Below are 12136 nucleotides of genomic sequence, written 5' to 3' on the forward strand. Positions count from 1 at the left end.
TTGAACAAGTTGAAGAGCTTTTCTCAATGTCAGTTGTGATATTATCCTATTATCTAGTACGAGAGGTAAAAATAACAAGCTTAGTTCAGTCAAGAAGTATTTAGTGTCTCCTGTGTGCCCAGCACTGGGTATTGGGTATTATGAAATTTTAAAGCAGATCTTGTCTTTGTCTTGCTGCAGATTTTACATATAAATACACATCCAATTCAGAAATATCAGGTACAATTTAATGTAGTTAAGGTTATATATAGAACTGTGACTACTAAGGCATGAGAAGGATATTTATGGGGCAAGGTTTGCTGTTTTCTGTAGGATTCCACTTTTGGAATTAGTTACGCCAGATTTCTTTTTCTTCTTTTTACTATTTATGTATGTCAACTTCTATCAGAAGCTTACTTTTTTTTAACCTCTTAGTCTAGGAAAAATTACAGAATGTGGTCAAAAACCTTTTATTTTTATTTTTATTGTGTGTGTGTGTTTTTCTAGTACCGGGAATCAAACTCACGACCTTGCACTTGCCAGGCAGGCGCTGTGCTGCTGAGCTAAATCCCCAGCCCCTCAAAAACCTTTTAAGAAAACAATCTAGCTAGTATAGAACATAATGACTTATGCCTCTTTTTTCTCTATATTCTTTGTATACTTTTTATTTGGGACACTTAATTTTATAAAGTTGGTAAGTGTTCTCAATATCAGTTATTTACGAAATCTTGCTTTTCTAAATTGTTTTAGCTATGAAATGATAAATAGCTAAACACTAAAAATTGAGTATAAGGAGGTAGGAACCACAACTGTGAAATTTATAAAACTTTTTGTGGCACCCAGTCTTCCTTACTTTCAGAGCTGTCTTTAGTGACTCCTTATGAATTCTAAATAAGAAGTAGCAGTACAGGGAGCTTTTCAGTGATTGCTGAATGAATGAATGACTTGTGCAAATATAGGTATCATACTGCAGATGATTAAAAATGGCATTGTACAAAATCGTAATCACTGACTTTTACTTATTACATATGTCTCATTGCTGCTTCTCTGGGAGTTCACAATATTTAAAAGTAAAACTAAAAATATTTAATTGGACATGGATTTCTTTTTAGCTTGTTGCTCATAGCCTTTTCTACTTCATTTCCTGTTATTTCTATACTATAGGTCACAAGGATGCACAACAGATTCAGGGTTTAAAAACCTTACAATTGTATCTACCTAGGATTAGTAAAACAGGCAATATTTATGTATTTTAGTGTCAACACAACTGGTACATTGGCTTTCAGAAAGCATAAAAAAACTGTAAGATATAATTTCTGTATATTGTGAAACAGTGAGTACTTTGGAGCCTGTTAGAGAAAACCTTAAACAGCCAAGCTAATAGCCAATAATCAGTATTAGCCAAGCTAATAACCATTTAAACTCTGGAGCAGGGGAGTAGTAGAATTTGAGCTGTACAGTGGCGAGCACAGGAGTAGTATCATTGGGAAGAGGACACTGTGGAGAAGCAAAGTGGTCAGAAGCTATAAAGATTGTAGATTAGATGTCTGTGGCTATGAAACAGAGAATGAAAACTGTCTGCTTTGAAAGAATGCGTCTTTCAATCCACATCTTAAGTTGGGGGGTTTAAAAGTAATGGCAGGCATGCAGTATTTTGAAAATGATCTTTCTACAAAGTTCTAATACTCTAATTTTGCATTGTCAGTGAAGCTGATGTGACTACCTGTACCTAAATATAAACACAAATGTAACAAAATTTTGTAACATTTCTTTTTCCAGCAGGATCTATTAGTGGAGATATTATTGATGAGTTAATGTCTTCTGATGGTAAGTAGTTTAAAATCTCACTACTTTATACATCAGTAATGCCTTTCTAGAATTTGTGACATGATTTAAAATAAAGAAAAAATTCTATTTTTCTAACTGCTTCACTCTGACTCATGAGGATTTTCCCTTAAGAATACTCATAATAAAGCACAAGCATCCTTCAGAGCTTGTTTCTCTTTGTTCCCATTTTGAGAAGGAATCCATAAGGAAATTAGCACTTTCATTGTGTAAAGTTTAAACTGTTGGAACACTACCTCTTTGCACTCCTGAAGAATCTGGCTCAAGATAAGTGAAATAATACATCAACATCAACAGATGGAGAATCCAGTTTGTAAATACTTCCACCTTTACTAATTTCAAATTGACCCTACAAATCACCAAACTATTACTAACATCAGCCATGTCATCACCTAATATGAAATGTCTTAAAAATCAATGAGCTACAATATTATTTTAATAATTTTTCAGTGGGCTTCACCTTTGTTCATGGAGTCAGCATCTGGTTCCTAACAAATGTAACAAAGACCTAAGAAGTGGTAGCAGTTAAATTAGCAAATGGTACAGTAATAACTTAAGAAATTTACTAAACATTTAGGCAGAGAACATTAGCAATCAGTAAATTTACATATGTGTTTGTTTTCAAAGTGACAAAATATAATCTAATACCAATAACCAATGTATAAATTGTCTTTACCTGAGAATCTTTCATCTAAGTATAGATTAAACATCAGTCATTAATAGCATAATATATTATGTGTGTGTGTATGTGTATATATATGTACTTTTTAATTTGTGTAACCTAGAAAACAATTTGGTTAAGGTATTTGAGAATAGCTTATTAAACCTCCTTACCTGTATGTAGAAACCATCTTTAACCTTTACTCTGTTTGTTTGCAGTGTTTCCGCTCTTACGGCTTTCTCCTACTCCTGCAGATGACTACAACTTTAATTTAGATGATAATGAAGGAGTCTGTGATCTGTTTGATGTCCAGATACTAAATTATTAGATTCCATGGAAACTTGGGACTGTTATCTACCTCTAACTGCGTAACATTTTAGATTTCTTAATAACCTAAGTATTTAAAAATAATGAATGTAACACCTTTTTAGTTCACTGATTCTGAAGTGTTTTTCCCTAATACTTTCTTTTTTACTTCACAAAACTTCAACCATAAAAACAAAGGGCTCTGACTGTTTCTGGAGTAAAAGGAGTTTAATATGTACCAGCTTTCTCAATCCCCAAGTAATTACATTCTGGGATTTCAACTTCTAATTCTGAATCCTTCTGTTTCCTCTTAAGAGAGAAGGTTAAAGTATCAAAAACAAAAAGTTGGCCAAGGGCTAATCACATATTTGCCTTGTATTTTTACTGCCGTGAAACTATTTCTGCATCTGTGTCATTCCAAGGAGACATTCACTGCCACTTAAAAAGTGAAGGATGTAAATGAGGATATGTAACTGTTTCAGTGAACAGATTTTGTGAAGTGCCTTCTGTTTTAGCACTTTAAGTTTATCATTTTGTTGACTTCTGACATTCCACTTTCCTAGATTATAGGAAAGATCTGTTTATGTAGTTTGTTTTTAAAATGTGCCAATGCTTGTACATTAACAAGATTTTTTAAAAATAAAGTTGTATAAAACACTTATTTTATTGAGTTTTTTTGGGAATCTGATACATCTCCACTGTATTACAATTGAGCCATTAATCTTGTAGCTTCATCAACATTAACTGGTTCATTTTCATGCTGCCGCTGCTTAATCTGAAGGGAGAAAAGTATATTTAAACACTTAATAACTACACAAAAATGACTATTATATAATGTTATCGTTTAATTTCTTCCAGTCATATCTTGAGAGGTAAAGCAAATTCTTATTCATACTCAATGTTTTGAGTCTGAATATGCTAGACACATTATAAAGCCACATATAATAGCCAAGTACTGAAAATTACATGGCTCACATTTCACTTGTTTTGTTAGTTATCAATATATCAGCCATGACAAAAGCAAAGGGTATCTACTTACCAGCTCTTTCTGCAGAGGTTCAAGAGTAAGCATTTTTGAGAAGTGTGCAAGTTCTTTCTGAATGTTTATAAAAGCTTTATTCATTCTGCGAATTTTTTCTTCATTGACAATGTTTATCTGTTAAAAAGGAGCATTAGTCCACAAGTTTACAACCATTAAAGATCAAATGTATTCATCTTTAACTCTGTTAAACCTAAAAATCTGCAAACTCTCAACTCTACCAAATTGTGGGGACAATTCATGCTAAAGTTATCATCTTACTAGAAAATTTTAGTCAAAAGACTTAACGTTTTTAAAAATAACAATTATGTGGCTATGCCTCATACCTAGACTTAGATGGCATAACAAGGCCAAAATACATGACCATAATCCTGTGTTATCATCCCTCATCTGTAAAACCAGAAACCTTGATCAAATACCTTTAGTCTCTTCTAATAGCTCTGAATCATTCTTTGACCTTAATTTAAGCCCCTGGTACCTTTCCTCTTTTGAGTCTAAGAGGTGGAGATGGTTGTTTATATTTACTGCTACTAACAAAGTTTTTTCACAAAGAAACCAACTTTAGTAGATATTATTTTGTGTTTATATAGCATCTTCTTCAAGAACTTTAAATGCTTTACAGACATTATTTTCAATTAATATCCACAACAACCCTGTGCAGTAGGTATCCCTCCCATTTTACAAGACAGGAAGACTGAACAACAAAAGGTTAAGTGACTTGCTCAAGGTCACACAGTTAAGGTCACTGAAGAGCCAGGACCTGAGCACCTAAGCCTCCCAGCTCCCAGCCAAACACTGCATAGAGAATCTTTAATGAAAAGCCTATTTAAAAGAAAGTATCACAAGTAGTATGTTATGAAGGTAAGGTCTGTCTACTGCCATCAAAGAAAGAAAACAATCTACATTGTTAGAAGCTGTAAGACCCATATAGCAACCCCCAATTCTCCTAAGCCGCCTGGCTCCTGTAATTGGTAAAATTCCCCACATAGAAACCATGTGACTTACAAGGAGGATTTAATTTACAGTGATACCTTGGTCGATAGACTTGAGTCTTTCTGTTTCTGGTTGTAAACCGAGTTAGACAACTGAATCAAATTCAATGCTTAGGTTCATGTTGACCTTATAGAGAAATCTGATCTTATACTTGCTATGTCCTAGCTGATGTTAAAATTAACTCTGCTTTACTGTACCCTTTTTCTTTGTATAGAAAGCTGTAAAAATACAACTTTAAATTTTGCAATTTGGTTTAAGCTCTCAAAATACAAGCACTTCTGTGTCTCTAACTTTCCCTAAGTTCTTGGTTGTGACACTGCATTGTTGGCACAGCTGGCAGGCTACATAGTTTGTAGAAAGCAACTCTTGAGGCTCAGAGAAACTATCTTAATTTACCAAAGTACTGAGTATATACCAAGTGTAATTTTCACCCAGCACATCTGTCTAAGCAGCCCAACTAAGTGACCCAATTAAAAATCTGTTTATGGAACATACAGGTGAAGTCATCTCCTGAGCTGAAAGATAGGGGTAATGCCCTACTCACCATAACCCTAGCAGCCTGGACCATGGCTAAAAAAGCCAAAAGACTACATTTTGATGAAGCCCTTTTCCCCCTTGACTTCACAAATTGATTATAAAAGCATTTAGAAATCTGTGTCTCATCTCATTTTGCTGAAGTTTTAAGAAGTAATATATGTAATGTAAAATGTATATAAACCATTGCAGTTGATATTTTTCCATGCATCAGTAAGTTGTGTGACAGTGGCCAAATATAACTTGCACAAAATAGCTGAAAATTACAGTAAAAATAATAGCAATCAAGCATTGGATGTTTCTCACCAAAAGGCAGCCAATTTTTTTTTTTTTTGTACCGGGAATCAAACTCAGGACCTTGTGCCTGCCACATAGTTTTTTTTTCCTTAAATTCTATAATACCAAGTTATAGTACTAAATCTTCACAATGAAAAAGGGATGTTTTTTGTACCAATTTCTCCTTCAAACCTTCAGCTTTACACACTGCAAAAGAACACTCTGGTCCTCCTCCTTCATTGCTGTCACTCACCAAATAGTCACTCACCATGACTATTTGCTTCTTCATGAAAGATTTTAAACCTCAGTTCAGTATTGTGCTAGATTTTAAACCTCAGCTCAGTCTTGTGCTAGATTTTAAACCTCAGCTCAGTCTTGTGCTAGTGTCACTACTCGGTAACTTGAAAAATCTAAGCCTACAGCCTCAATCTCTTGAGGTCCTCCTCTCCAGGGATCTCTCCATTACCTGTTTCAGCAACTACTATGGATCTGCAGCATTGCCTTTCCTTGTTCACTTAGTTCAATAACAATTTTTGAATCTCAGTGAAACCTTGTTGCACCAATTTCACTATTTTCCACAGCTTTATATCCCACTTTTCCCCTTAGCCAGCACAGATTTCATGACCATCACTGAATTCCTTCTTTACACTTTTTAAACTAACTTTCCTTCTTTTCCTTAATCAAACTGGCCTGGCAACATGGTTATACCCAACTACCTCTTTTCTGAGCCCAGATCTGAAGCTGGAGAGTCATAACTGGCTGCCGATCTTAGGAACTTTCCCTACTTTATGAAAAAGGTACAGTACTTTATACTTTATCCAATCATGCTGCCTATTCAGATCCCTCTCTCTTAGATAAGCATAAGGTTCTAGTACCTCCTGTCCAACTGACACACTCAAATGCACCAAGCTTTTCCTAGTTTGAGGCCTCTGTACTTGTTTATCTCTGCCTTGAACATGTTGCTTCCAACTCATCTCAGCATTACTAGGTCCTTACCATTCCTATCTTGACCTCAATGTTACATATAAGGACAATCTTATATAAAACTCAACTCCAAACTCCTATCGTAACACCTAGCTCTTTTCCTTTACAGCATTTACCAAGTCATAAAACTTAAGCATCAAAAAACTTAGCTCACTGATAAGTTAAAGCTGAAATGTCACTTTTCTATAGGTTATTATAGCAAATACAAGTCCTGGAAAGCTGATTCTACCCACTATTTCAATTTGAAAACATTCTTGAGTGTTAGCCACTCAATCTTGAAGAATTTTCTTAAATATTTTGAAATATAAAGATAATAAACTTTAAATTTTGCATTTCAAGAAACAGTACTTCATCTTTGTTTTGCAGATTTAAATTTGTGTTCCAGGAGAAGAATTAGAGAAAAAGAAGTGGTACACGGTGACATTCCATGTCTTGCCTCAATAGGTTCTTGAATATATTTGAGTTTAGAGATAAAAACGGTTTCTCATACCATGAGGATTTTATTTAATGCTTTGTATGCTGTAATAAAGCTGTTAAATTATCAAATGCACTTTTACACTTAAAATACTTTTTTTCTTACATTTCAATTCAAGAAAGGTTATTTTTTTCAACTTTAAAAAACATTTAAAATCATCTGTTTTAGTAAAAGGAAGGAAAAATGGAAACAAAGCTTTTGTAAACGAGGGAAGGGGGTTGAAGGGAGGTGAGGGAAATGGGAAAAAAAGGAATCAGGTTATATCATGTACAGTTACAAATTCCTTATGATGAAAATGATCATTATGTATACCTAAAATGTAGCAATAAAAATCATTTCCTTTGAAACAAAAACATCATCTTGTTTTGTAGGAAAGGCTAAATTTTGGGTTAAACAACTGAGGTTAAACAACAGAATTCAATTGTACAGTAGCTTTACCACTATGCTTTGCTGTGGTGCTAAATAAAACTCACCTTCTTAAGATTAGTGGTAACTGGTTTTGCTTTGTTTTTAGATTTAAAGTGTTTTTGGCTGGCTATGTGAAATACATTCTTGGACTTCTGCCCTCTTAATTTATTCTTGGCCATTGTCTAGAAAAGAAAAAAAAAAAGATCAATTAAACTGCTTAGGTTTAAGAACTACAAAATCAATTAAGTTTTTAAAGCAGAGGTACTAAGTCTAAGAAATCTCATCTTACTCCTGATTTGGGTGGGTGGGGTGCCAGTTCTGGGAAGGGAACCCTGAGCCTTTTCACTAAGCTACATCACCAGGCCTTTTTTTTTTTTCTTCCAATTTTGAGACAGGATCTCACTAAATTGCCCAGGCTAGGCTTAAACTTGTGATCCTCCTGCCTCAGCCTCCTGGGTAGCTGGAATTACAAGCATGTATTACTGCACCTCACTACTCCTGATTATTTTTAAAGCTGCTAAATGTATTAAATTATTTCTATTAAAATTTAAATATTTTGCTCTTTGACTAAAACATATTTATCTAATTCTTTAATGCATCCCCAATATCTGGCCCATCGGAGGTACCTAATTAATGTCTACTAGTTGAATTCACACTGATATTATCAGTAAGTGTTTTTTGCTGCAGCTTCTGACAATGTGAACCTGTACCAAGCATCCCTCAGTCTATGCATCACTACACATGCCTGGTTCCTAAGTGCCTTATTCAGCTTTCTATCACTGTAACAAACCTGAGAATAGCAACCTAAAGGAGTAAAGATGTATTTTGGCTCACCGTTCAGACTGTGGTCAGCTGGTTCCACTGCTGTGGGCTCAAATCTTGAAAAAAGGATGTGGTACAGCAAAGCTGCTGACCACATGGCCGCCAGGAAGCAAAGAGAGAAGAGCCAGAGAAGGGGCCGGGGGCCACATACAGTACCAACCTCAAAGCCCTATGATCCCTTCTGCTCTAGGGCCTATGTCATTTCCATCCCCTCCTAATATCAAATTACAACCTCATCAGTGAAGTCAGTCATATGTTCCAATTACTTCCCAAAGCCCCTCAGCAGCTGGGTGTGGTGGTGCACGCCTGTAATCCCAGCACTTGGAAGACTGAGGTAGGAAGATCTCCATAAGTTTGAGGCCAGCCTGGGCTACATAGTAAATTCGAGCCTAGTCTCAACTACACAGCGAGATCCTGTCTTCAAAACAAAACCCAAAAGCCCCTCTTCAACACAAAGAGCCTTTTGGGTGGGGGAACAATGCAGATACCAGCCATAGCACTATTATACTTTAGGTACTGCCTCTCTTTGACTTCTCATCTTCTCATTCCTTTTTACTCTCCTTTCTTTCCTGTGCATCCCATCAAAATCAGTCTTTAATCTTGCACTTAATCCCTCAAATTACTTTTACAGCTTCTATATTCTCTCCATGTCAATGGGTCTTACCCCCAAAACTTAGTTTTCTTTGCTTTGTAACTAAACACATTAATCCTGTAACATCTACATTAGAAATATCTCCCAAATGTGTTTTTAATAATGCATGTGAGGAAAAAATTCCCACTTTACAGATAAAAATAACTGATTTAGAGAAATCAGAATGCCTAGTATCACACTTAATAACCACAGATGGCCTGATTTAAAGCCACTCACACTAGATCATAGCGCTCACATGTGATAATGCCTCTCATGCATAAATACAAAATCAATTCCAAACAATGGTGGAGTATTATCTAGTTCAGGACTGGGTTACTGCTGTATTCCTGGCTCCATTTGTTTAGGCCATGGATTGGCAAACTATGCCCCATCGATCAAAGCATTATGCACTGTCAATGGCTGTTTTCCTGTTAAAAAGTATGGCCCAAAAAGTCCAAGGCATTTACGGTCTGATCTTTTACAGTTTGTCAACCCTTTCTTCAAGCCAATGCACAATGGCTATTTTGTACGGTGCTATCTGATGAACCTTCCCAATATTAAAAACCTTTCATGGCCCTTCTAATATATAAAAGGGCAATATAACTTGGTCCAGCATATTACTGGTACCCTGAATAGAGCCTCAGTCAGCCAAGCACCTACCTCTCTACACACAGTACTAGCCTAACTGCTCTCCGAAGGCATCTTGTGTATGTGTCCTTTGCTTTTACACTGTATCTTCCTTGAAATTCATATCCTCCATTTGACCTCAGAAAACTAAGACAGTAACACTTTTGAACCCCAAGAGTACTACTTTAAAAAAATTGACGAAGTAGAAAATACACAATTACAGAAGCAGAATTAACACTATTCAAGTTAAGTAATCTAAAATCTCTCCAGTAGTAACCAAAATTCAGTCAGTCTTCTAGCACTCATCAGTTGCTAATGGTACAGAACTGACATACTGAAACATAAACATACATACATGATAGGTATTACACTACCAACAATACTACATAAAATAAACATGGAACAGTTAATAGATGTTGCAGGCAGCACACAAGCGAGACACAGGAAGAACTGGAAACATGAGAAAAGACCATGAGGAAGGAATACTCTAAGTGGAGAACGCGGTTAGGAAAACTCTCACAACAGTGTGGTATCATAATCGACACAGCCCCACAAGGGTAACATGCCCAGGGCATAGCTGCGGAGTTTCAGGTCTGGCCAAGAGGCCAGGTTATGTGAGCCCGAACCCCGGAGAACCAAACCCTCCGATCACAGCACCACGCGGCCGGCTCAGTTCTGCCTCAGTCCCCGCGAACCTCACACCAGCCCACCGAAAAGTGTCATCAATTTTCACCAGACCTTTGGTGTCCGCGTGCAGCTGCTCAAGCTCCAGGTGACGCCATCTGCACAAGGCCCAGGAAGTTCCGGGAAGAAGGATCCTGTCATGTGAGCTTCCGAGCCATAACCCCGCCTATCGGGCTAATCCCGCCCACGAGGCGGAGCCCCACCCACCCCGCCTGCCGCGCTAGAGCGAAGCCCCGCCCACGAACCGGAGTCCCGCCTCCAAGCGGAGCCTCGCACACGGAGCAGAAGCTTACGCACCCGGCTCGGCACATAGACAGAGAGAAGCTCCCCCACCGAACCGGGTTCCACTCACACGGCGGAGTCCCACCCTCCTCCTCCAAAGGGCCACGCAGAGCAAGGCCCGCCCGCCAAACTAAGTTCCGCGCCTGGCGGAATCCGACCCAGTCTGGGCTGCGTGTAGCCCGAAGCCCCGCCTACGGAACGATGTCCCGCCCACCACGCAGAGTTCTACCCACCCTGCTTCGGGCGAGCACCACGTCCCGCCTACCGAACGTACTTCCGTTCCCAGCAGCGGGACTCCGTCCACCTGGTGTAATCCCGCCCACGGGCCAACCGTTTTCCGCAGAACCAGGCGCCAGAAGCAGGACGAAGCCCCGCCCCTAGGGCAAGGTCCCACCCCCGTGGGCAGTCCCGCCCTCAGCATCTCTCGGCGGAATTGCCCTTGTCCCTTGGCCTGAAGCGAGCAGTCGCCAGCTCTCTGCTGTCCCCGGTGCGTGCGTGAGCAGAAAGCCACCCTAAGCGTCCCTGCGTCTCGTGGGCCGTGAGGACGTCGGGGAAGTCCTCACGCCGCGTGGCTGCTTCGGCCCCGCGCGCACTCCCGGAAGGGGGCGCTGCGCACCTCTGCGGCTCCGGGCGTTGCGGGCGGCGGAGAGGACGCGGTTTACCGTCTCCTGACGCAGCGTTTGTGATGAGCCAGAAGTTCTAATGCTTTTCTCATTATAACTTTTTGCTCCAAAAGGCGAGTTTCTGACAGCATGGCCAAGGTACAAGAAACCAGGCGCAATGTGGAATGTAAAAATAGAACAAGCGCTGAGGAATTTAGAAGAAACTTTGTTCCCTTCTGGTGTGTGTATCTGTATTTCTCCCAATTAGGACGTCCTGGGTTGAGGTGTTTAGAAAATTGAATCCTTTCAATAGGTTATAGCCGTTAAAGCTAACGATTTTCCCATATCGCTTATTTTGTTGAAGTTATGGGAAAAGCTAGTTTTTCAAACATGTAGAAAAGAACTGACATTTTTATGGCAGTTTGTGTATATGCTGCCAATGAGCACTTAATGTGATTTTGTATTTTACAAGACTTCAGTGTGAAGATTCCCCCAAAAACGAGGATTAGAGTTCTCATTTGACCCAGCTAGTCCCCTTCTGGGTATTTTTCCAGAAAAATTGAAAACATCATACCACAGTGATATATATGCACCCATGTTTAGAGAAGCGCCATTTGTATCGCTAACTCTTGGAAACAACCCAAACGGCCATCAACTGACGAACGGATAAAAAAGATGTGTTTTTATACAATGGAATATTACTTGGGTATAAAGAAAAATAAACTCAAGGCTTTTATAGGTAAATAGATGCAACTAGAAACCATACTCGTAATTAAAATAAAGCAGAGCCAAATGTATAAACATCATATTGTCTCTCTAGTGTAAGAAATTGAAAGACTAAATAAAACCCAAAAGGTACAATAGATACTGTGAAAGGGGAAGAAACTGCTCAAAAGGAAAGAACAACTGGGATGTGGGAAAGGAGAAAAGAAAGAAGGAAGGGAAATAGCTAAGATAATTGTATTACTAATTTCTATTGGTTTATTGA

The 12136-nt window shown here is 38.3% G+C and overlaps 2 protein-coding genes across 2 annotated transcripts in view; one reads left to right on the plus strand and one right to left on the minus strand.

The window, feature by feature from the left end:
* The window catches only part of E2f5 (E2F transcription factor 5, p130-binding), a gene marked incomplete in the record, with an annotated part of 24591 nt that extends 21139 nt beyond the window's left edge, over positions 1–3452 (plus strand). The window contains 2 exon segments of the mRNA XM_005381740.2: positions 1759–1806; positions 2704–3452. Of these exon segments, the coding sequence (XP_005381797.2) occupies positions 1759–1806; positions 2704–2813 (158 nt within the window).
* On the minus strand, positions 3432–10505 carry LOC102003236 (chromosome unknown open reading frame, human C8orf59). The gene is made up of 4 exons (XM_005381739.2): positions 10319–10505; positions 7566–7682; positions 3831–3947; positions 3432–3566 (listed from the first exon to the last, which is right to left on the minus strand). The coding sequence occupies exons 1-4, from the start codon at positions 10403–10405 to the stop codon at positions 3495–3497; spliced, it is 393 nt and encodes a 130-aa protein (XP_005381796.1). The 5' UTR covers positions 10406–10505; the 3' UTR covers positions 3432–3494.
* Between the last annotated feature and the right edge of the window lie 1631 nt (positions 10506–12136).

Source organism: Chinchilla lanigera, unplaced genomic scaffold (genome assembly GCF_000276665.1).
Source record: "Chinchilla lanigera isolate Chin_1 unplaced genomic scaffold, ChiLan1.0 scaffold00016, whole genome shotgun sequence".
Taxonomy (NCBI): Eukaryota; Metazoa; Chordata; class Mammalia; order Rodentia; family Chinchillidae; genus Chinchilla; species Chinchilla lanigera.

What these genes read in the sequence shown, in the direction of transcription:
- LOC102003236 (XM_005381739.2), bottom strand. Translation starts at nt 10,405, where the DNA reads ATGACAGGATCCTTCTTCCCGGAACTTCCTGGGCCTTGTGCAGATGGC. An exon ending in GCTGCACGCGGACACCAAAG is followed by an intron (nt 7,683 to 10,318) that starts GTCTGGTGAAAA and finishes TTTCTTTTCTAG; the next exon opens with ACAATGGCCAAGAATAAATT. An exon ending in AACCTCTGCAGAAAGAGCTG is followed by an intron (nt 3,567 to 3,830) that starts GTAAGTAGATAC and finishes TTCTCCCTTCAG; the next exon opens with ATTAAGCAGCGGCAGCATGA.